At 48.8% G+C, this 23947-nt stretch overlaps 2 protein-coding genes across 2 annotated transcripts in view; both read left to right on the top strand.

Moving 5' to 3' along the window:
* BCAP31 (B cell receptor associated protein 31) overlaps nt 1-23947 on the top strand; it is an 88000-nt gene that overhangs the window by 8180 nt on the left and 55873 nt on the right. The gene's annotated exons all lie outside the window — the stretch shown is intronic.
* LOC125429312 (prefoldin subunit 5-like) lies at nt 17756-22644 on the top strand. The gene is made up of 4 exons (XM_048490327.1): nt 17756-17961; nt 19606-19708; nt 21394-21424; nt 22563-22644. Exons 1-4 carry the CDS (start codon nt 17890-17892, stop codon nt 22642-22644), a joined length of 288 nt encoding a protein of 95 aa, XP_048346284.1. The 5' UTR covers nt 17756-17889.

Genomic DNA, 23947 nt, shown 5'->3' with positions numbered 1-23947 from the left:
AGTCCATATAACATCTGGAGGGCCAATGAGTTAGCCACCCGCGGCCACATGTCGCAATCACAGAAACGTGTTCTAAATCAGCTTTGCATTTTGTTCACATTTCATTCAAAGGATTATAAGAAAACAGCCCAGGTGTCTCCAATGGGACACCCAAGGGCAGCCTGGCGCCTGTCAGTACATGGCAGTAGGGCTTCTGATTGGCTGTGCTAATTTTTTTTAAAGCACTGCTTCAGCAGCAGCTGCCCCCACAGAGCACTGTGTGACTGAAGGTAAATGTCAGCCATTTTGTAGTTGGCTCCGCCTCCTGCTGGAAGCCATTCTGCGGCCGCGTCTACCACCCTGTGGCAGAATCCCTGTAGGGGCCCACAGGTTCAGAAAGACTGGGGACTTCTGGATTAGACAAAGAGACAATTCACCCAGACTCCAGTGTTCAGCTTCGTGCAATATTATTGTGCTGGCAGAGATATTGCGCCACATGCCTTTGGACGAAGGGGTTCCTGACTCTGGCCTCTGAGTTTTGGCACATGTTGGTTCCTTCCTAACAAACTTTTTAGGCAACTCAAAAAGCCCAGCTGACTCTTCCCCTGCTTCCCTCTCACCCACAAGGACGCCTGCTCGTTAATTCCAGTTCCTGGAAGTGACCCAGCATCAAAGGGCACCGCCTTTTATTAGTTTTTTAATTACTCTCGATCTTTTCATCTATCCATCTATCACATTTTTACCCTGCCCTTCATAGTAGTTCTGGGTGTGAGGCATGCACCGTTTCTCCCCACCACCACCACCATTTCTTCCTCACAACTGTACAGCGGGGTAGGCAAGGCCAAGTCTCCTTAATCCAATATTTTAACTGAACCATCCCCTATGTGACAACCTGGAGCCAGCGTGGTGTAGAAGAAGAAGAAGAGTTTGGATTTATATCCCCCTTTCTCTCCTGCCGGAGACTCAAAGGGGCTTACAATCTCCTTGCCCTTCCCCCTCACAACAAACACCCTGTGAGGTAGGTGGGGCTGAGAGAGCTCCTAGAAGCTGTGACTAGCCCAAGGTCACCCAGCTGGCGAGTGTGAGAGTATACAGGCTAATCTGAATTCCCCAGATGAACCTCCACAGCTCAGGCGGCAGAGCGGGAAATCAAACCCGGTTCCTCCAGATTAGATACATGAGCTCTTAACCTCCTACGCCACTGCTATCCATCTATCAGCTGGATTCTAATCTGGAGCTGGATTCTAATCTGGAGAACCGGGTTTGATTCCCCACTCCTCCACCTGAGTAGTGGAAGCGATAAGGCAGAACCAGATGGGTTTCTGCGCTCCCTGCACGCCTGCCAGGTGACCTTGGACTAGCCCCCCGAGTTCTCCTCAGAATTTCTCTCAGCCCCACCCACCTCACAAGTTGTGGGGAGAGGAAGGGAAAGGAGCTTGCAGGCCACCTTGAGTCTCCTTGCAGGAGAGAAAGGTGAAGTATAAATCCAAACTCTTTTTTCTTCTGGAGGAACAGAGGCAAGGCGCAGTGCCTGTGACGGCTACCAAACCATCCCGTCAGGCTTTCAGCTCACACTACACCACCTCACCTTGTTGCCGAGATAAAGGGAATGCACAGCAGAAAGACCAAGATGACCTCAGCGTAGAGGAAAGTAGCCACAGCTGCCCACTGGAGACTCATGGTAGAATTCTTCAAACAAAGTACAGTCCGAGAAAAGGTGGGAGATTCACGGGGAGATGCAAATTATCTTGGCTGCCGGGAAGAAAAGGTATTTGATTACAACATTTGAAACGCAAAGTCATCCTTGCAGTATGAATCCAGAAGCTTCTGCTAAAGTGACCACCTGGTCCCCTTGCAGTAACCTAAAGCCTTCTGCTAAAACATTTTGACTTCAAGGCCTCTCTCTCGATCACTTCCTGCTGTAGGGTGGGGTGCCTTAAACTTTAGGCAAGATGTGCAAGAACATCTCAGCGGGGAGAAATGGGACTCACAACTCATTGAAACCTCACTAGCCCCCTTGTTTCAATACGGTCAGAACCTTCACTCCTTTCCTCCAGCGACTCAGCACTGGGGTCAGAAGAAGAGGCCGGTTCTCCTATTATCCGCACCACGTGGTTTTAGGGAAGGAAAAGGTTATTTATTCAACTGACGCGGGCCCCACAAAGACTCATCGCAAACCTGCTCAAAAACTGATAGCAGAGGAAAAGAAAAAAACCTCCATAATGTTCCAAAGACCTCAGGCACACGTGCCCACTTGACATCAGAGAGAAGACGAGTACACACCCTTTTGAGGAAGACTTCTACGTTCCTGGGTGTGGCTGGCTCCACCCAGGCAAACTGGTCATCTCACACACCTGATGCTCACTGCTGACCACCAGTTGGTCACCACGGAAACACAAGCCACATCCAACACCCTTCTTCACACTTAACAGCAGGGGTCCCCAAACTACGGCCCGGGGGCCAAATGTGGCCCCCTGAAGGCATTTATCCGGCCTGCCAGGTATGGCGTGATAGCTCCGATTCATGTGCAGTGGGGGGCTCGAGGGAGAGGAAGGAACCCGGCTAGCGGCCGTTGATTGCAGTTACATGATAGCACCCCCCAAATCTCCATTAATTTTCTGACCCAGAGTTGGAAACCTTACATTAGCAGCGCCTGCTTCCGCCCTTCCCTCTCGGCTAACCCTCCATGTGTTGCTCTCAGACTTTCTGTTCCGCCTCCACTCCCATTGGCATCAGCCAGGCTGGCGGTCTTCGCTGGCTGCTAGGGAGGAAAGAACCCAGGAAGATACCTGATCCTGGGTTAGATGGAATGCTTCATTGGGAAAGTTCTGCTTTTTTTTTTTACAGGGGAAGGTATTCCACAGCTTCCCCAACAATATTTGGAGCCCACCCTGTACTTGACATACTTTGGTCACTGTTCTAAAAATAGCCCATGTCAGAAAGGGTGAAAGGTGAAATCAAACATTTTACAATCATTTGTGCATAGGAATTTGTTCATAGTTTTTTTTTAGTCCGGCCCTCCAACAGTCTGAGGGACAGTGAACTGGCCCCCTGTTTAAAAAGTTTGGGGACCCCTGCTGTACACATACAAGCCGGGAAAGCTATTTTAATTGATCACTTTGTATGGTTTGCAAAATGCCACCCTCGCCAGGCCAAAGGCACAAGTGACTTATGAAGATATAGCACCAAGATGCTAACCAGGATTGACTGCAGAGAACCCCGCCCCCCCTTCAGAGAATTTCATTGGCTTCCGGATTGTTTCTAGATCCAATCCAAAGTGTTGGCATGGAGCTAAAAAGCTGCAGAGGGTTGCCGTGGGGGTGAACCTTTGGCACTCCAGATGTTATGGACGACAATTCCCATCCATTGGCCATGCTGGCAGGGGCTGGTGGGAACTGTAGTCCATAACATCTGGAGTGCCAAAGGTTCGCCACCACCTATCGTGAAGGATGTACCTTAAACAACGTTGTGAGCTCCAGGCTGGGAGATACTTGGAGGTTTTAGGGCAGGGGTCCCCAAACTTTTTAAACAGGGGGCCAGTTCACGCATGACTTAGAAACCCAGCCGGGGGCCAAACCAAGTGCCGCCCGCGGGGGGGGGGGGCGCCATCCATCCGCCCTCGACCCGCCCCTGGCCGAACCCCCCACCCCCGCGGTCCCCCTCCAATCCGGCCCTGAAGCTCCGCCGCCTTTCTCTCTCCCCCGCTTGCTGCATTGGTACGGTCCCCTCCGGCCGCTTGGAATGAGCAGCGAGTCGCCCGCGCTTAATGCTGTTTGTAAACCTGGGGAAAAGGAGATAGAGAAGGGGGAGATCCGCTTCTGCCCAGCGGGCCGGATAAATGTCTTCCGGGGGCCTGATTTGGCCCCCGGGCCGTAGTTTGGGGACCCCTGTTTTAGGGTGAGGCCTGGGAAGTGGTCATTTTCTGCAGGTGAACTGATCTCAGTCACCTGGAGATCAGCTGTAATAGATCTCCAGCCTGCCCTACTTATAAGCCTACCCCTCATTAATTACCTACTCCTCACAAATGAGGAAAGCAATCACCAGATGCAAGACCTGCTCTTTCCTCTAGAACAGGGGTCTGCAACCTGCGGCTCTCCAGATGTTCATAAACTACAATTCCCATCAGCCCCTGCCAGCATGGCCAATTGGCCATGCTGGCAGGCGCTGATGGGAATTGTAGTTTATGAACATCTGGAGAGCCGCAGGTTGCAGACCCCTGCTCTAGAAAAAAGGGCAGCCACAACTCAGCAAGGGCCTCTGCCTTCATTTATCAACCAGCCCGTTCTCAAGGTATTGAGGGCAGGTCATTTCCCCTTTTTACATAAGAGACACACTTATCCTTTGGTTTCAATTTAAGCGTCACCCAAGAGCCAGAGGTAGAAGCACTTCTAGGAAAACATGTGCAAGCTTGCGCTGCAATTCCAGTTGTTGTGAACGGAGCCCGCCCCAACAGAACTGTAGGTTGGGAGTCCGGTTTCACACAGACAGAAGTCCTCGGGACAACAGAAAACAGGGAGAATAAACAGGATATAGGGTGTGTGTTTTTAAAAAAAAGGTCTAAAGGTGCATGCAAGAAAAACTAGGGCCCCTTCCGCACACGCAAAATAGTGCATTTTCAAACCACTTTCACTACTGTTTGCAAGTGGATTTTGCCGTTCCGCACAGCTTCAAAGAGCACTGAAAGCAGTTTGAAAGTGCATTATTCTGCATGTGCGGAATGAGCCCAAGGGGCAGGGGGGATAAAAAGATACGGAGAGCAATTCTAAGCAGATTCTTCAGAATCCTACTCAATGGGACTTCGCCTACGAATGTGTCGTCTGGACTGCAGCCTTAACCACTGTTCAACTGCTCTGTGCAGAACCTATGCAGTGGTCTTTTGCTTAAATTGGAGAAGAGTATCCACCACCACCATGAGGTTGCACTGACAGGAAGAGCAGCAGACACAACCTGCAGAGACACCTGCCCGGAAGAGACTCCTCAGAAGAACTGAGTTTCAGCAAGAGCGAGAGAGTTCCTCTTCTATTTTGTTAAATAATTACCAAGCCTATGCAGACATGTGGAAGAGCACAGAGCACGCACATGAACTGCCAGGGCATTAAAGGTTTTTTGCAACAGTCCCACAAGGTTTCTCATTCCACCGCGAAGGCAGCACATAGGATCTTGAAGCAACCCAGAGTCGTGGTTGTTTGGTTTTCCTTACTCCCACCCTCCGTTTTCCATAAGAAAACACCAGAGGCGAGGCAGAGGGGAAAAACCTCTGCAACTGTTGACTCCGTGAAGGGCCACGTTCAATGCAGCCAGGAGGGAATGAAGGAAAGGAAGCAACCCCCCACATCCGGAACGCAACCATCAAAGTAACCAAGGCAATTGCTACTAATGCATGGATATTAATTCGTATAGTATGCCAATAAAGGTATTATAAATGCAAATTCAGTTTGCTGCTAGTGCAACCCTCCAAATTCAGTTTGCTGCTAATGCAACCCACACAATAGGCCCACATGATTCAAAAGCATGCTTTGTGTCAATTCCACACACACACACCGGTGTTTCACAACCCAACAGTTATTAGTGCAGCTCTGGACTACAAAGGAGTCTGACCTACAGCACAACATGTTTCTGCATGCTTTGAACACTCCAGCTTAAGTTTCTCCTCAGCCTCAAACAAGGCAAGCCCACAGTTAGACATAAAAGCCCCATAGTTGACTCTCAGGGTATTTGCAGTGGGGCCCATTTCTAAGCTTCCTGTCATTTTCAGGGCCGGCCTGCTAAGCGAGTCCCCGCTGGTTTCTCCTCCTCCAAACAAAAGGCTGGAAACCCATATCAGGTAACACCCGATTTGAGTTTGAGGCTTCACCTTTTAACAGTTGCAAACAGAGCATGACGGTGCAACAGGCGCGATTTCATAGGCATTTGGCAAACGCCAATCGTGACTTGGCCACAGGGCCCTTCCACAGTTGGCTCACCTGATTGTTCCTCCGCCCCCTGCCCCACCTGAGAGCCCCAGCACACTTGTGGGGCCTGACCTACCCTGGAGAGGACCACAGGACTGCATGGGGCACAGAGGCGTTCCTCCCATTGGGCAAAGTGGGCAGTTGCCCAGGGCGCCACCTTGTGGGGGGCACCAAAAATGCAGATGGGATTTTTTTTGAATTTTCAGTGTTTTTTCTGTTTTTGGCCTGCAGGAGGCACAGTTTTTAGGCTAGCAGCACCAAAATTTCAGGGATTTTTCAGGAGACTATCCTGATGATATCACCCAAGTTTGGTAAGGTTTGGTTTAGGGGGTCCAAAGTTATGGACTCCCATAGGGTGTGTCCCCATCCCCCATTGTTTCAAATGGGAGCTAATAGGAGATGGGGGCTACACCTTTGGGGGTCCATAACTTTGAACCCCCTCAACCAAACTTCACCAAACATGGCTGGTATCATCAGTAGGGGCTCATGAAGATACTGTGAAATTTTGGTGCTGCTATCTTAATAATTGCACCCCTGACAGCAGGCACACCCTAAATTTCCCCAGATTCTCCTTTTAAATCCACCCCCTTCCTGCCAATGCTTGTTTTCTTTATTTCTTTCTTTTATTCTTTCAATGCCTAATAAAGGTTGTTTTTGTGTGGGGGGGGGGCATGAAACTGAGGTTTTGCCCAGGGCTCCAGTTTGCCTAGGTACGCCACTGATGGGGCAAAGCCCACACCAGCCCCACAGGTTTGCACATGGGGAACGGAGCAGGTTCCACCCCAAGTCCCCCCCACGTATAAGCAGAAAGACACCAAGAGTGGAGGTCTGGGGATCCCAGGCTTTCTTACTTAGTTGATCACTGCACCAGTGCTCTACTGGGTTAGCCCCAGTTCTGAAATGTGCTGGGAGGGGGGGGGGCATTATGGGGGACGGTCGATGATGAATCTTTAGGCGGGTTAGGTTGAGGGTAGTTTCTTAAAGCTGTCTTTATTATGGCTTTAAGATTGTTTTATCTTTTATTATGATATACCATGATAATAATTATTGTATTATTGCATGAAAGGGAAATCAGTGCAAAGCTAAAGTCAATTAAAAATAAATACATTGCAGCTCACCAGACGACAGGAGAAAATGCCAGGTGGGCTCTAGGGCAGTGGTAGCGAACCTATGGCGCGGGTGCCAGAGGTGGCACTCAGAGCCCTCTCCGTGGGTACGCGCAAACAGAGTCGCCCCCCCTCCCCCACACATCTCGGCTGGCCTGGGCCGCTGGGCTCGATTATTAGCATTAAACCTAAGACCTAGTTTTGGGGAAGCAGTGTAGGGAACCCTGTTAAGCGCTGTTAAACCCCACTGATTTTCATGCGAAGAACTAAAGCGCGATCCTTTACCTGGGAGTAAGCTCGGTTGCTGGCAATGGGGCTTGCTTCTGAGTCAACCCTCCTAGGGTCGTGATTCACCCTTTGGAAGAGTTGCCCGGTTGCTTCAAAGCAAAGCCACCGACTTCCACCAAGCTTACTCCTGAGTAACGCACGCCTCGGAGCCAGCAACCGTTTTTTTTTTCTAAACTAAAACCTCAGTATTAAATTGCCGGGTTGGCCCTTTGCAATAAATAAGTGGGTTTTGGGTTGCAATTTGGGCACTCGGTCTCGAAAAGGTTCGCCATCACTGCTCTAGGGCATTGCACCCCACTGCAGCACCCTTCCCAAGCCCCGCACCCAAATCCCCGGGACCGTCCCAGCTTGGAGCTGGGGACCCTCCCCAGCAAGATGAAACATCAGGACACGTGTTCCCAGCCTGGGAAAACGGGTGCAACGGGAATGCTGCCACCCCAGCCACACCCCACCCAGGAATCTGCCGACACGTGAACGCCTCTCCAGACGTAGGCCAGGAAGAGAGAAGCGATCCTAGGGCTGCTGCTGCTAAGCGCCCCGCTGCACCCCCCACCCGCCCGACCAGGGGCGCCGCCGCCGCCGCTTACCAGCCTCCCGGGCAGAAACTACCGCGCGCCTCCGCGTCCACCAGCGGAAATAGGAGGCGGCCGGCCATGCTCCGCCCCGAGGACCCTGAAGGATTGGGGGGGGGGGGAACCAGGCGGCGCCCAATCCCAGGCACGCACGCATCTGGGGGGTGGGCCGGAAGTTGCCCGGGCATTGCAACAGCTGGGCCTGGGGGGGGTCAGCTGTTTGCAAAAGCCTCGCAGCCCCGGGGAAAGCAGGTGGTGGGATTAATTCGGTGCAGCCGGGGCGGGGGGGGGCCTGCAAAGGCTTCTATGCAGCTGCTGCTGCGTTGCACCGTTTTGCAGGGGCGAAGTCGAGTTGCCCTTGCCAGTAGGGATTCCAGCCTCCAGGGGGGGGGGACCTGGGGATCCCCAGAAATGCAGCTCGTCTGCAGACTACAGAGATCTGTTCCCCTGGAGAAAAGGGATGCGTTGGAGAGTGGGTGCCCTACTGATGCCCTGCCCTCCCCAGCTTCCACCCCCCACCCCCCACCCCATCTCCAGGAGTTTCCTCGCGTGGATCTGGCAACCCTTGGCATGATAATTCCTAGCTTTGGTAGTGCTGCGGGTCTCAGCTCTTAGACCCTTCCCCTTGCGAGAGGAGGTACAGTGTGGTCATGTAACCTCAGCTTGTGGGTTCTGTGGGGCAGTACTTGGAAGGAGTTGCAAAGAACCACATTTAAACAAAACAGTTTACTTCTCTTTACAAATAACATTAAACACCAACATTTAACATTACAATTCAAGGTCCTGTTCAGGTTTGCATTTCAAGTCCTTCTAGTTACAGTCTACTGATACTGCCAAGTCCAATTCTTCTTTGCAAGTGGGTTGGCTCCTGAAGACTCCAAGGGCTTGATGAACAGGATGCAACATGATGAAGGTTTCCAGGAGAACTCTCACCCATTACCACCACAAAAAGAAACCCTTAACAAGGTGTTAAGGGCTGATAGAAATCAAGGTCCGAGTCTGGTAGCCTTGTCTTCTCCAAAGAGCTCTGCAGCCTTTCTGCTGCTCTGAGTCTCCACCCCCTTACTGGTTCAACCCATTCTGGGCATGGGGGTTACAGTCACAGTCCAACAATTGGAGCAAATCCAGATTTAAGCAGACCTCGTTAGATTCCAGCAACTTATCTCTGACTTGGCCCAGTCGGTTGGTGATTGCAGTTTGTTCAGCCACGTGCCAGGTTTTTAAGGATTGCAGCAAATCTTCCTCTATTGATCTGGCAACCCTAGATATCAGGGGCACGCCCCTTCCTCAGCAGGGGTGCCAGCCTTCAAGTGGGATTTTGGGATCCCTTGGATTATCTCCAGGCTACAGAGATCACTTCCGCTACAGAAAATGGATGCGTTGGAGGGTGGGCTCAACAACAAAATTGCAACAGAAAGCTCTAATTTAAAAGAAAGTGCTAAATGCTAAGAGATAAAACTACAAAGGGTAGGAGAAATTTAAAACTTATCTTTAAAAGGTGGAGGAGCTCAACGAAGAGCGACCGCTCGGCACCAACCCAGCAGTAGTACTCACTTCCGCTACAGAAAATGGATGCGTTGGAGGGTGGGCTCTCTGGTATTGTCTTCCACAGGTTCTGTCCCCAAATCTCCAAGAGTTACCTGGTCTGGCAACCCTAGATACCAGATGCATCCACCTAGGGCAGTGATGGTGAATCTTTTCGAGACCGAGTGCCCAAAATTGCAACCCAAAACCCACTTATTTATCGCAAAGTGCCAACACGGCAATTTAACCCGAATACTGAGGTTTTAGTTTAGAAAAAACGGTTGACTCCGAGGTGTGCATTACTCAGGAGTAAGCTTGGTGGTAGTCGGTGGCTTTGCTGTGAAGCAACCGTGCAACTCTTCCAATGGGTGAATCATGACCCTAGGAGGGTTTACTCAGAAGCAAGCCCCATTGCCAGCAACTGAGCTTACTCCCAGGTAAAGGATCCTGCTTTAGTTCTTCGCATGAAAATCAGTGGGGTTTAACAGGGTTGCCTACACTGCTTCCCCAAAACTAGGTCTTAGGTTTAATGCTAATAATCAAGCCCAGCAGCCCAGGCCAGCCTAGATTGGGGGGGGGGGGGCACTCTGTTTGTGCGTGCCCACAGAGAGGGCTCTGAGTGCCACCTCTGGCACCCGTGCCATAGGTTCGCCACTACTGACCTAGGGTGATTTAGGGATCTCTTGCAATTACAGCTCATCCCAAGATTACACAAATCAATTCCCTTGGAGAAAATGGATGCTTTGGAGGAAGACCTAGAGGTGGGATCCAACCAGTTCTCACCGCTTCTCTAGAAGTGGTTACTAATTTTTTTTCTGAGTGCCGAGAAGGGGTTACTAAAGCAACCTCCCTGCCCGATAGGGACTGGAGGTCCGCGTGCGCGGCAGCACCACTGTTTGAAACCTACCACTGTTATTAAAATTTTTGGATCCCACCACTGGGAAGACCCCCCCCACCCCCGCGCGCCTGTTATCACAAGAGCAAAAACGCCCACACTGGCGGTGGACTAGAGGGTGGAAAGTAGGGATGGCCTGGTGGCGCCCCCAGATGAAACCTAAGGAATCTGCCAATCTAGATTTGACCACCCTACCACATTCCCGACCAGTGGCTGGGGGCGAAGGCGATGTGGCAGCCAGGACACCCTGGGACCGCAAACCCTCTGGAACAGGAGGGAGCAGCGGGGCAGGATCAATGGGGCAGCCACCTTTGACTTCACTGGGGGCCTGTTGAGCCAGGTACATCTTGGCGGGCAGGAGGGACAGTCCAAGCCAGGAGAAACCAGATCGCTGGAATAATAACTGTTATAAACAGATGAGTTTGGAGCCGCTTAGTTGCTGAAGCTGTTTGATAATGGAAATCCATGGTGGGCCAATGTAAAGTGAGCTGGGAACTTTGCAAGCTGAGACCTTAGGTATGGGTGCGTGGACGCAACACGCTCAGCATGGCGTAGTGGTTAGAAGAAGAGAAGTTTTGGATTTATACCCCACCTCTCCCTCCTGCAAGGAGACTCAAAGGGGCTATCACACACAGGGTGTGACAGATCCAGTGATTGTCTCCATGGTCTCCGGTCACGTTTGTTTTCTTCCAGGGAGAGACGAACTTTGTCCTGAAGTGATCAAGAAGTCCTAGGATTGTAATAAAAGAAAATGTGCAACTTCAGCAAAAAAAAAAAAAAATTCTGAAGGAGGAAATGCAGTTCATAAATGCAAGCCACGCAAAAGTTAGCAAGTGTAAAGTTGACTGTGAATGTGAAAACTGAGTTGCCTGGTCACTAGATCCAGGTGGTGCTCCTGGAATGGAAACTCATCTTCTGACTGCAGAGATCTGTTCTCCTGAAGAAAACTATTGCTTTGGAGGAGGGACTTTATAATATTATACTCCCCAAGGTGCTTCCCCTTCCCAAACCCTGACCTCCCCAGTCTCCACTCCCAAGTCACTCTGAGTTTCCTAAGGTGGAGTTGATAACTTTATAAATCATCCAGCCACTGTCAAATTCGACACACTGTATATCCACTTAACCTCCTCCAGCCAAAGACACAGTTAGTTAACACAAGCTGTAGCTGCGTAGAACCATGCGCACACAAATATGGAGCAGCAGTGGCGTAGTGGTTAAGAGCAGGTGCATTCTAATCTGGAGGAACTGAGTTTGATTCCTGCTCTGGCGCTTGAGCTGTGGAGGTTTATCTGGGGAATTCAGTGCAAAGAGTGCATTCCCACACATGCCAGCTGGGTGACCTTGGGCTAGTCACAGTTCTTCCGAGCTCTCTCAGCCCCACCCACCTCACAGGGTGTTTGTTGTGAGGGGGGAAGGGCAGGGAGATTGTCAGCCCCTTTGAGTCTCCTACAGGAGAGAAAGGGGGGATATAAATCCAAACTACTCCTACTCCTACTCTTTTTCTTTTTTCTTCTTCATAGGGTTGCCAACCTCCAGGTGAAGCCTGGAGATCACCCAGAATTATTACTGTCACCCACACGACAGAGATCAGTTCCCCCGGAGGAAATTGCTGCTTTGGAGGGGAGGGCATTGTGGTCTATTGAGTCCCCTCCTCACCCCCAGTCTGAAAATCTCCAGGAATGTGCCAACCCAGAGTTGCCAACCCCAATCCCAAAACTGCCTTTTTGAATTATAAATCCAACCTCAGAACAAAGGAGTCTGTTTTACATATAAGCATCAATACAAACTAAAGAAAAGCCACTTTATTTCTAATGCTAGACAAAAGAACACCCCATGCAGGAGGACCCATAGAGATTTGGGGGTAGAGCGGCACCCGGCCCGCAAATGGCGGCGATCAGCCGGAAGTAGGGCTCTGTGCTCCGTTTCTCTATGGTTGCTGTTGCCGGGTTTGTTTGTTTTTCCGGTCCGGCCGGCCTGATGTCAGCCCTTGAGCGCTTTAAAAATATAGGCATAAACTCGCCACTTCCGCTCGGGCGACCGACTTGCAAAAAAGGGGTCAAGTCTTGGGCGCGACTTGGCGTTTGCATTCCTGAGAAGCAGCTCAAAGGATTTGCATGCAATGATCTAGAATGATCTAGAATGGTCGAGAACTCAGTGATTGGCAGGCACTGCCTGGAATTACCTTTTGAAATGGGTTAACGTTAGTTTTCCTTTTTAAAAAGCCAGTTTTTTTTAATTAAAAAAACTATTTAAAGAAAGTAAAAGGAAAGAACTGCTAAGGAAACATTATAAATTGCACCAATACAAATAATTTAAGCATCTGTCTTTTAAAATGCATTCTTGCAGGTGGGTTAGTCTGTAGTAACAGACGCAAATACATTCAGTGTCATGGATTTCAGCCTTTTACTATCTTTTTAAATGCATCCTTACAGCGGGGGTTATAAAAGAAGGATTTATATGTTGTGTTTTAGCATGTTGGTCCTTTGTATCTAATTTCCTTGCTTTAGCAATAAAGCTGTGATATACCTCGACTCTCTGTCTCACATGTGGTCACTTAATCGGGTGGGATCCATGGGGTCTGCTTGTACAACACTATGGATAGCTATTATACTAGGAATAATATCTGTGCTGGAGAGTTCCAGTGGCATTGCTGTTTTGAAATGTTTAAAATCCCTTCACCTTCAATATTTGTCACACAAGATAGGCTCTGAGTTTTAAAGACCATGAACTCCCTTGTTTCTGCCTTGGGGGTGGGGAGGAGTGAATAGGGCATCCAATACCAGCTATACAAAAGTTGGGGTGCTGTGTGGTTTCCGGGCTGTATGGCCGTGTTCTAGCAGCATTCTCTCCTGACGTTTCACCTGCATCTGTGGCTGGCATCTTCCGAGGATTCTCTGAAGATGCCAGCCACAGATGCAGGCGAAACGTCAGGAGAGAATGCTGCTAGAACACGGCCATACAGCCCGGAAACCACACAGCACCCCAGTGATTCCAGCCGTGAAAGCCTTCGACAATACTTTATACAAAAGTTCTACATTTTTAAATTTCTCAATACTGGCTGTCTTTTTTAAATCCCAGAAACAAGGGGAAATGGCAGCAAAATAACCAGGAAATTCCACCTCCAGACAATGAAATATCAGTAGTTCCTTTAGTTTTATATATTCCATTCATAGAGACTGAAGAAAGGGCTTTTTAATTATAACTATTGCAGTCATTAGTATTCCTGGCATAAATCTCAACTGACTGGTGCTTATTTGCCAATGAAAAGGGTTTAAAGGTCAGGCCAGGATCAGCTTTTCAACAGCAGGGGCACCAAAGTGCCCATAAATATTATCCCTTGTGTCTGCCAAGTGTTTTTATAAAGTAGGTGGAGCCTTTGTCCAACAAGACTTCTGATTAGCCATTGAAAATCTGATTGGCGGTGCAGGTATTTTAAAAACATTGCTTTGGTAGCAATGGCCATCATAGCACAATGATCATAGCACAATGAGGCTTATCTGGAGAATTCAGATTAGCCTGTACACTCCCACACACGCCAGCTGGGTGACCTTGGGCTAGTCACAGCTTCTCGGAGCTCTCTCAGCCCCACCTACCTCACAGGGTGTTTGTTGTGAGGGGGGAAGGGAAAGGAGATTGTAAGCCCCTTTGAGTCTCCTGCAGGAGAGAAAAGGGGGATATAAATCCAAACTCTTCTTCTTCTTCTTCTTTGTGGTCTGTTGTGGGTTTGCCAGGTTGCATGGTGGCGGTCTGGTGATTTTAACTCTGAATTGGTTCTGGTGGGTTTTCCGGGCTGTGTGGCCTTGGTCTGTTACAGACTTCCCTCTGTGATTCACCTCTGAAGATGCCAGCCACAGATGCAGGCGAAACTTTAGGAACAAGATCCACCTGACCACGGCCACACAGCCACCAGAACCAGTTGAATCCGGCTGTGAAAGCCTTCAACAATACATTTAACTCTGAATGTTTCGCCCACGCCTGCGGTCGATTCCATCTGTGAAATCCTTCGCTGATATATTGATCTTCACTGTGTCACTGAATGCAAGCTACAGCAGCCATTTTTTTTGGCTCACTCCACCGCCTTTGGCAGCCAAAAGTGCCCACAAGATCTTTTTCATTTTTCTCTGGGGCAAATAAAATGTTGCCATGGCATTGTGTGGAGAATGGAACAGCAAAGGCAGAGGTGGGATCCAGCAGGTTCTCACCAGTTCCCGAGAGTGGGTTACTAATTATTTGTGTGTGCCAAGAGGGGGTTACTAATAGGATCCGCTTTTCCATTAGAAATTCCATTAGGTCCAAAAATCATAAAGTCCTGTTGTTTCCTATGTGGCTGGTTAGCGAAGGTAGAAAACGGGGTAATTCTCCCTGCTGGGCTGTTTTGAAAACATGTTTTAGAAATATGGTAAAGTTCCTTGTTTAAGGAAAGTCTCCTTCTTTTGATTTCTAGAAACAAAATTAAGTATTTGAAAGTATTTGACAGGCAGTCAATTAGAGGAGAAGTAGTTGTTGCTGTTGGCAGTAGACGATAGGACTTGCTATAATGAGTTTAAATTAAGGACAGAAAGATACCAGCTGGAAATTAGGAACTTTTTTTTATACAGCAAGAGTTTTTTACAGTAACAGAGAAATTATTAATGCCCCACCCCTGGAATGCCCGGCCACGCCCCCGCCGTGCCCTGTCCAGCCCCATTGGCGCTACGCCACTGTTTGAATCCCTCCACCATGGGAACCTGTTACTAAAATTTTTTGGATCCCACCCACTGAGCAAAGAGGGCAACAGGAGTGGGAAAATCCAACAGCTTATTTCCATTGGGTTGCTCTAATGTACTCAGCCCCCACTCCCAAGTATGAATGAAGCTGGACAAAGCTGACTCCTCTCTCCCCCTGGCAGAATTCCTGTCGTGTTCAACGGCCCATCTTTACCTTTTTGGCTGATTACCTTCTCTTTTGGCTCTACCTCCCAAGTACTCAGTTACCATCTCTCTCTTTTCGCTTCACTCTTAATTGGAAGTGAAATATTGCTTTACATTCAGTCAGTTGGCTGGTATTCCTTGGATGGAAAAGAGGTAGGAGGAACACATTGCCCAAATGCTTGCTTTAAAAAAAATTGCCTTAATGTTATAGTAAGGGGCCTCAGTTCACCCGACCTTCCCGAATTCAGACTGGTGAGCATGGCGCATGCCGACGACGCTTATGTGTGGTTGGAAGGGGAAAACGATTTGAAAAGGGTGAAGGAACACCTGATTAGTTACCAACAGGCCTCGGGGGCAGAGATTAATAAAGATAAGAACAAGTTGTTTAAATTGGATGGTCGGGAGGAGAAAATCTGTTTGCTCAATGACGCAATGCCAAATGGGACCTGAGGACCCAGGAAAGTCAAATGAAGGGGAAACGACTTGGGAGGAGGTGGTTGAGGGAGTGAATATCTTGGGGATAGGCTTCCATCTCAACAAAGATCATTGGAAGGAGAATTGGGTACAATGGCAACAGAAAATGTTAAAGAGGTTAGAAAAGTGGAAGGATGGAGGATGATAACCGGGCAGAAGGTGTACTTCTTGACATATTGTATATCGGCTGGGAACTACCTGGCCTCCGTGTACCCCTGCTCTGGCTAAGGTAGTGGCTGAGGTGGATAGGAAGTTTTATAGGTGGCTCTTCGGGATGGTGAGCTTCCCTTTGGCTCGAATGGTTACACAAAGGCAGGAGAGCCGGGGAGGGCTCGGGGTGTTGGACAGTCACCTGTGGTTTTTGTGCAACTTTGTGGCCACTAACTGGGGAGCAATGCAGAGTGAGGCGGCAGGAGAAGGGGACCCCACGGATCATCAGATATGGAGGTGCTTTTCGGACAGTTGGGAGCGCACCCGGTGGGGGAGGGAATGGTGGCAGGAAGGGGAACCATGGCCGCGTTTGACTGTGGCCGTCACGAGGGGGCTAACGTGTTACATGCTTGAACCCTTACCCTAACACTAGCACTCACCCCTAACCCCTAACACTAACCCTCTAACCCTAACTGACCATAGCCCTATTCACGTACTGCACTCTAGAACTCAATGTAACACTAAGGGAAGCCTCAGCCCCTACTCTGGCCTTAACCCTAACCCTAACTTATTATTTTTCTTTAATTTATTCAGTCACAAATTGTTCCAAAAATTGTAACAAAATCCCAACACAAGAAACTGACCGTAGCCCAATTCTCGCACTGCGCCCTAGAACTCAATGTAACACTTAGAGAAACCTGAGCCCTTGCTCTTGCCATAACCCTAACTCTAGACCTCAATGTAACACTAAGGGAAGCCCGAGCCCCTGCTCTTACTTTAACCCTAACCCTTACTCCAACCCTATCGCTGACTTATTATTTTTATTTAATTTATTCAGTCACAAATTGTTCCCAAAAGTGTAACAAAACCTGAAAACCTGAAACTGACCTTAGCCCTAATCTCGTGCTGTGCCCTAGAACTTAACGTAACACTAAGGAAAGCCCGAGCCTTTGCTCTTGTCTTAACCCTAACCCTAACCCTTACCGCTAACCTTAACCCTCTAATCCCGTGGTTGCGAACCTTTGGCACTCCAGATGTTATGGACTACAATTCCCATCAGCCCCTGCCAGATTGAATAAATTAAATAAAAACAATAAATTAGGGTTAGGATTAAGCATGCCAGTTTTGGGGTTCTTTTAAACTCAGGCTAGTGGGGGTTTTTAAGCGGGGGAGGGGAAAAGAAGGGAAAATAAATGGTTTTTCTGGAGGATTTCAAGGTTTCTTGTATGGATCCAGAATAGAGCGCAGAGTAACTGAATATATATTTGAATAAATTTGTGAAGCTGATTGCATCGGGAAAAAAAGCAAAAAAAATCTGCATTTGTAAAAAAAAACTAAATAAAATTCAATTTACGTGCGCGGGCAACCCGGGATATGATTATTGGTAAGTGCTGTCACTCAAGCAAAAGCCTCCCGTTCAGCCTGAAATAACTTCCTACGTCGGCGGCACTTCCTACGGAGGCTGCCGATCGCAACCGGAAGTGGTCAGCCGCTCACCACTTCTGCTTATCTAACTCTTTAGCGCGCGAGCCTGGTCCCTCCCACCCAGGGGAGTTGGAGAAGCGTCGTCCGCACGCCATTTGGCGGATTGACCATAGACTTCTCTGCCTAGAGCAAGCACTTTGACAACCGGAAGTGGTCAGCCGCTCACCACTTTTGCTTATCTAACTCTTTTTTTTAGCGCTGAGCCTGGTCCCTCCCCACCCAGGGGAGTTGGAGGAGCGTCGTCCTGCGCGCCATTTGGCGGATTGACCATAGAGCTTCTCTGCCGTTAGAGCAAGCATCTTGACAACCGGAAGCGGCCGGCCGCTCACCACTTTGCACTTTGACAACCGGAAGTGGTCAGCCGCTCACTTTGCTTATCTAACTCTTTTTTTAAAGCGCTGCCGAGCTCTGGTCCCCTCCCACCCAGGGGAGTTGGAGGAGCGTCGTCCGCGCGCCATTTGGCGGATTGACCATAGACTTCTCTGCCTAGAGCGGGTACCAGTGCAGCCCACTTTGGCGGCGAAGGAAGAGCCTCTGTTTTCCGTCTCCGTCAAGATGGCGCAGCAAGTCAACATCTCGGAGCTGTCCTTGCCGCAGCTGGAGGTGCTGAAGAGCCAGCTGGACCAGGTGAGAGAGAAGGACCCTCTCGCCCCTCCCTCTTTCCGGTTTCCACCGGTGTAATAAACCGCGACCTGCCCCGTGAGGATGGGGAGTCTGGAGACCCTCGTCTGCTCGCCCAGTCTGAAGTTTCTGGGGGTTTCCAGCCTCCACTATCTCACAAACACGAGGGAGAAGCTGAACATTCAGCCGTCTTTCCAAAAGGAGGTTGCTGGGATTAAACTGTAATAGCTGCATGCAGAGTGCGAGCTGACCCGGTTCACACGTTGCAGGAAACGCACGCGTCAAATGGCGTGCAGGGTACACGTGATTGCTCTTTATCCCCTTGTCGAGCAATCCTCACGTTTCCTGCAAATGCATCTGCAGCGGAACGTGCTTCATATTGATGTATTTGGGGCTGTGTAGGGATGGGTGGAGGAAGGGGAAAGTGAGGATGATGTATGAGTCTGAAATTGTGTGCATCGAGGAATGCTGCTGTAAATTTCGTTGTGCGTGCACAATGACAATAAAAATGCTTATGCTTATGCTAGAAAATCCTGCATTCATCCTTTTTCATTTGTAGAGTGAGCGCACATCGACTGTTTCTTGCAAACAGGTGTAGGCACATACAGGATGAGCGTTACTGTAACGTGTGAACAGGATTTAAGACACTGCCTCAGGTTAATGGTCCATTGTGTGCTCTACTGTAGCAGCTCTTCAGGGTCTGAGCCAGAGACAGGTTGTTCCCAGCACCTGGGGCCCTTTGAGGGGTAATGGTGGGGACTGAACCTGAGGCTTTCTCTACACAAGAGGAGTTCTGGCAGGGGTGGCTGTTCCATGCTTTGCCAAAGGTCTTCTCCTGTTGTCCCCCTCACTGGTTTTGTTAGATTCTGCCCAACTGTACTAGGTACAACCAGGCAAAACCTTTGATTGTTGGGTGTTCCCTGTACCCCCCCCCCCTCCAAAAGACATAACCAGGCCCTGCCCATAATTTGCAAGGCATCTTCTGTTATGTTAAGAAGTTTTAGCAGGGAAAACCTTATGTGCCTATGACAGCCTGAAATGTGACATTGCTATTTCTCTATGTTGGGGAGTTTTCCTGATTGAATTTCATCCTGTTTACACATTCCATCCATTACATTGCAGGGTCTGATTCTCCCCTCAAAGGAAGATTTTTAAAAAAGTGTATGTGTGAGAAGGGTGAATATTTGCCCCACGGCAGCCCTGTAGAGATTCAGTTCTCCCATATCAGGGGTTTAAACACTTCATGCCCCAACCACCACAACCTTACAAAGTAAATGCATGCTTTTGATTAGATCTTGGTGTTTGTTCTTTTTTGCCATTGTGATCTTGGCTGGGTTTGTGATGCTATGGGAAGGTAAGGTACCTTCAGATTCTACTCCCATTAGAATCATTCCACTTCACTCAGATCTTCCCACTTATAAATCTTGATATTGCCGCAGTTTGCAACCCGATAGCTCTGTCTGCTTTCTTGTCATGTAACTGATCATGGCTTCATACAAAGTTGTCAGTGCTTTTTAATGAAATCTAGTAGGATTTCCTGTAGAACATGTGTCATAGTGCCCCTTGGTATCAGCCAGGCTACCCGGCAGTGATTCAGAATCCCTGGTATGATGCAGGCTGAAGCTGTGGATTTTGTACACCTCTCTGCAGGAAGTGGAGTTCCTTTCTTCCTCAATTGCACAACTAAAGGTGGTACAGACAAAATACGTGGAAGCAAAGGACTGTTTGGCTGTACTGAATAAAAGCAATGAAGGCAAGTGATGACTTTTTAATATTTAAAATGGATAGCCTGAATGTGTGCCTGTGTTCCAAAAACAGGAAATCAAAGTAGGATGCAGCAATGAAAAGATAAAACGTCAAAGTCTAATAATGAACATGTATGAATGACTGGGTCTTTCATGAGTGATAGTTTAACCTTCTTTCTGACTATTTTTTGGACTTGGCACATGTGTAGAAGTGGAGTGTGGTGTAGGTCTCTCCTTCTTTGGAGTTTTTTAAACAGGCTGGATGGCCATCTGTCCAGGAGTGCTTTGATTGTGTGTTCCTGCCTTGCCAATGACAGATGGCCCTTAGGGTTTAGGGTTCTGGCAAGGACATGCAGTAGCCACAGCTTAAAGGATGGTGGGCACCTGATTTTTTAGCTGGTTTCTATTATTTTTTAAAGGGGGGGGGGGTGCTTGAAACTACTTTGCCCCAATAGTGGCTCCACCACCTGAAAGAAAAGGGGACCCTTGCTATAAGAACTGAAAGTAAGTATGAGAAGAGATGAGGGGACAAAAGGGTTGATACTCCAATAGTCTCAGCCAGGGAAAACCATTCTTGCAGCTTCCACATTGGGAATTAACTAGCAGCTCTCTCTCTCTCGCTTGCTCTCGCACACCCACACCCACCCCTTGAAGAAGAAGAAGAGTTGGATTTATATCCCCCTTTCTTTACCTACAGGAGACTCAAAGGGGGCTTACAAACTCCTTTCCCCCTCACAACAAACACCCTGTGGTGGGTGGGGCTGAGAGAGCTCTGAAGAGCTGTGACTAGCCCAAGGTCACCCAGCTGGCGTGTGTTGGAGCACACAGGCTAATCTGAATTCTCCAGATAAGCCTCCACAGCTCAGGTGGAAAAGCAGGGAATCAAACCCGGTTCCTCCAGATTAGAGTACACCTGCTCTTAATCACTACGCCACTGCTGCTCCTCCAGATCCATTGTACAGAAGGCTTGTGAATACCCTAGCATTGGCTTCCAACTGGATTTCCCGTCAGAGTACTAATGATCCCACAAAGTCTTGTAGACAGTAGCCATTTTATTTCCACTGGATAAACACCTACCAAGCTGAGGCAATAAAAGTTTTCCTAATCCCCCACAAAAAGCAGCCATTTCAACTTTTCTTCCTGAATGTTTCATGAAATCAGAAGTTTATTTCAGAAACATATATATCAGTCAGGATTAAGCACCACTTCTGCCCTTGGCAGCAAGCATTTTGCCATTATTGCCTTAGACCCCTTCTTCAACTTCCAAAAGCACTTGCAGGCTCAGCAAGGGTGAAGGCACCTATCTTTTCACACATGCTGAACTATGCCCTTTCAATGCACTTGGCTTCTCGTTTGCAAGTAGATTTTACCATTTCACGCATGGTAAAATCCACCTGCAAACACACTGTCTAACTCCTTGCGCCTTGAACACTTACCACCATAAACACCTTTTGCGGTGAGTGTGTGTGCAGAGACTGCCAAGAGCCAGGAGAAACAAAGGTCTTGCCCCCTTTATGTGTGTGAAATGGGCAGTTGAGGCTGTAATGGAAAGGCAGTGAAAAAAAGTTCTGCTTAAACCTTTGTTAAAGAGAGACAGGCCTGAGCTTGTGTGTAAGGAATAATGGTGTACAATAACAGGAATAATAAAGAGTACAATACTTATGTGTAACGGAGACCCTTTCTGTCCCAATAGGAAAAGAGCTGCTGGTCCCACTCTCCAGTTCTGTATCCTTGCCACAAGGGGGCAGTGTGATGAAAGAGAGAGCTGTACATTTAGCCATGCTGAATTTCTCCCTTCAGTTAGGCAGTGGTGGCAGACCTTTGGCACTCCAGATGTTCATGGACTACAATTCCCATCAGCCCCTGCCAGCATTGGCCAATGCTGGCCGGGGCTGATGGGAATTAGCCAGTCCACTATCTGGAGTGCCAAACCGCCACCACTGAGTCAAAGTCTCTTTGTCAACTTGATACTGGAGTTCATATCCAGCCCAGAGTTGGTTGGAAACCATCCCCAAGGCTCATCCCCTGTCGTCTTTGTATTCCCCCCCCTCAAGTTGGGGGGCGGGAGGGCAGGAAGCTGTAGCAGTTAAAAAATCGATTTTTCCAGGCGGAGAGGGAGAGCGTTAGGCAGCTCACGGAGGGCTACTTTAGCTCTGCTAGCGTTGATTTAAACACAACAGGAATTAGCTGACCAGTATTAGTCAATGCTTGCAGTGTGTGAGGAAGGTTTTCAAAAGCATGGGGATTTTTTGCATTTGAAAAAACTGCCTTTCGCATGTTACTGTAGCTCATAGTCTTTTTCCCTGTTGTGTTTTTGCCTCCTTTTGCCATATGAATTGCTCAGCATGGATGTTGTATGACTTTTTTCCCCAGAAGTGGGGTTTTGGTGGTGGGGGGAGGGGAGGATGTTCCAGAAATCGAGGAGTTTAGAGCAAGAGCTGGAATCTAGTGAAAAGATTACGGGAGCCAAGATGGCCATTCTGCAACTGCGTGTGGCCATGTTTTTCTGAGCCTCCACACTTACTTTATTCTGACCTTCAGGGGCTAGAAACATATTTTTCATTTTCCCTACAATTGAAAGGATGCGTGTACAGTAGAGGACATTTTATTATGCAAAAGTCTTCTCTGGGGCGAATCTATGCGTTTACAAGGCATTATTGGGCAGCTCAACAACACTTAATTATGATGCTTTATGGAACTGTGGGTGATTTTGGGTTTTTTTTTTAATGACCATCTGTTCCTGCTACTCCCATAGCTCAACTGCAGTTGGCAGAATACTTTGTCCTTGAGTCAGAAACGCAATTCTTCCCATTTTGGCTTCTCTCTGGTACTTGTGCATTCCCCTTAACTCTCACCCTTCTGAATGTATGTTCCTGGAAAGCTCTCTGGCGTTAACCAGGTGCTTATAGATGTGGGGACTGGTTACTACATTAAGAAAAGGTAAAGACTCCCTTGCTCAGTGACTTTGGCAATGCATGATGTAACTTGGCTTAATGTAGTTGCCCATCACGATCTGATCCTCAGTTGGGGTTTTTTTTGCCATTAACTGCTTGAGTTGCAGTTTCACTGTTGAACTGCAGCCATATCCATAGAGTGGGGAGAGGATGAGAGATTATTATACTTCTCCTCCTTGTCACCCCTCTTAACTTTGGAATTTTAACACAAGGGGACCAAGTGTTTCACCCTAGGGAACCGGTGCTGAACAGTCTACAGACTGATGCCAGGCTTCCAGGATGGTGGAGTTTTTTGCAAAAATGTTTTGCCGAAGGTCTTCTGACATAATGGCCGGAATTACTGGTGGTGGAATTACTGGTGAGCCCTAGCCCCTTGATGATGCGGCTGGCACTGACCGGACCCAGGGCCTTTACGGCTCTGGCCCCTGCCTGGTGGAATGCCCTACCTCCCTCAGTCCGGGCCCTGCGGGATCTTGGTGAGGATTCCTTGGGGCCTGTAAAGACAGAACTATTCCACCGGGCCTTTGGAGAGGCTGGCCTTGGCTCTACTGCCCCCCCCACTGAAGTTCTGCCAATTTCCACTCCTCCTGTCATCTTGGTCAGGCCTGCTGTGATTCCATCTGGGCCGCCCTGTTCCCTGCCTTTCTTCTTTTATCTTTTTTCCTTGCTTTTTAGCCTTAGGAGCGAGCGCCTGTTTGAACTGTTTTAAACTGTTTGAATTGTTTTAAATTGTATGTAACTTTGCTGCTGGCGTTTTAATATGTTTAAGTGATGTCGTTTGAGTTGCTGTTGACAGCAACAGACCATGTTGTGAAACCCACCTGGAGCCCTCCGGGGAAGAGGCAGCCTAGAAAATCTAAAATATAAATTAAAAAATAATACAGTGAACTGACATCAGCCCCAAGGGCTAAGCCTGACTGTTTCTTCCCTATGAAACTGCCTTTGCAAGATCACACTCTTGTGCTCCATGTTAGCTAGTTGGGAGCAGTGACCTTTACTTGTACTAGACCCGTGATGGCGAACCTTGCGCACGCGTGCCCGAGGTGGCACGCGGCAGCCTCTTGCTGGAGCGCAGCGAGGCTCTGACTCTCCCCCCTCCCCTCCTCCCCACCTCGCACTGGCTCGAGATTGCGTCCGAAGCGTCAGAAAGAACCTCTCGAGGCAGGGCGCCAAAAGCCCACTGCCTTCTGGGGCGGTCTTCCTCCCTTGCACTGCCTTCTGGGGCGTTTCCCTCTTTCCCGCCCTGTGCTCTCTCGGCTCTCCCTCGTGCTCCAGCTGTTTCAGTGCTCTCTC

This window comes from Sphaerodactylus townsendi, linkage group LG03 (genome assembly GCF_021028975.2).
Source record: "Sphaerodactylus townsendi isolate TG3544 linkage group LG03, MPM_Stown_v2.3, whole genome shotgun sequence".
Lineage (NCBI taxonomy): Eukaryota > Metazoa > Chordata > Lepidosauria > Squamata > Sphaerodactylidae > Sphaerodactylus > Sphaerodactylus townsendi.
Note: the sequence above shows the minus strand (reverse complement) of the source record. Positions and strands in the feature narration are given on the sequence as shown.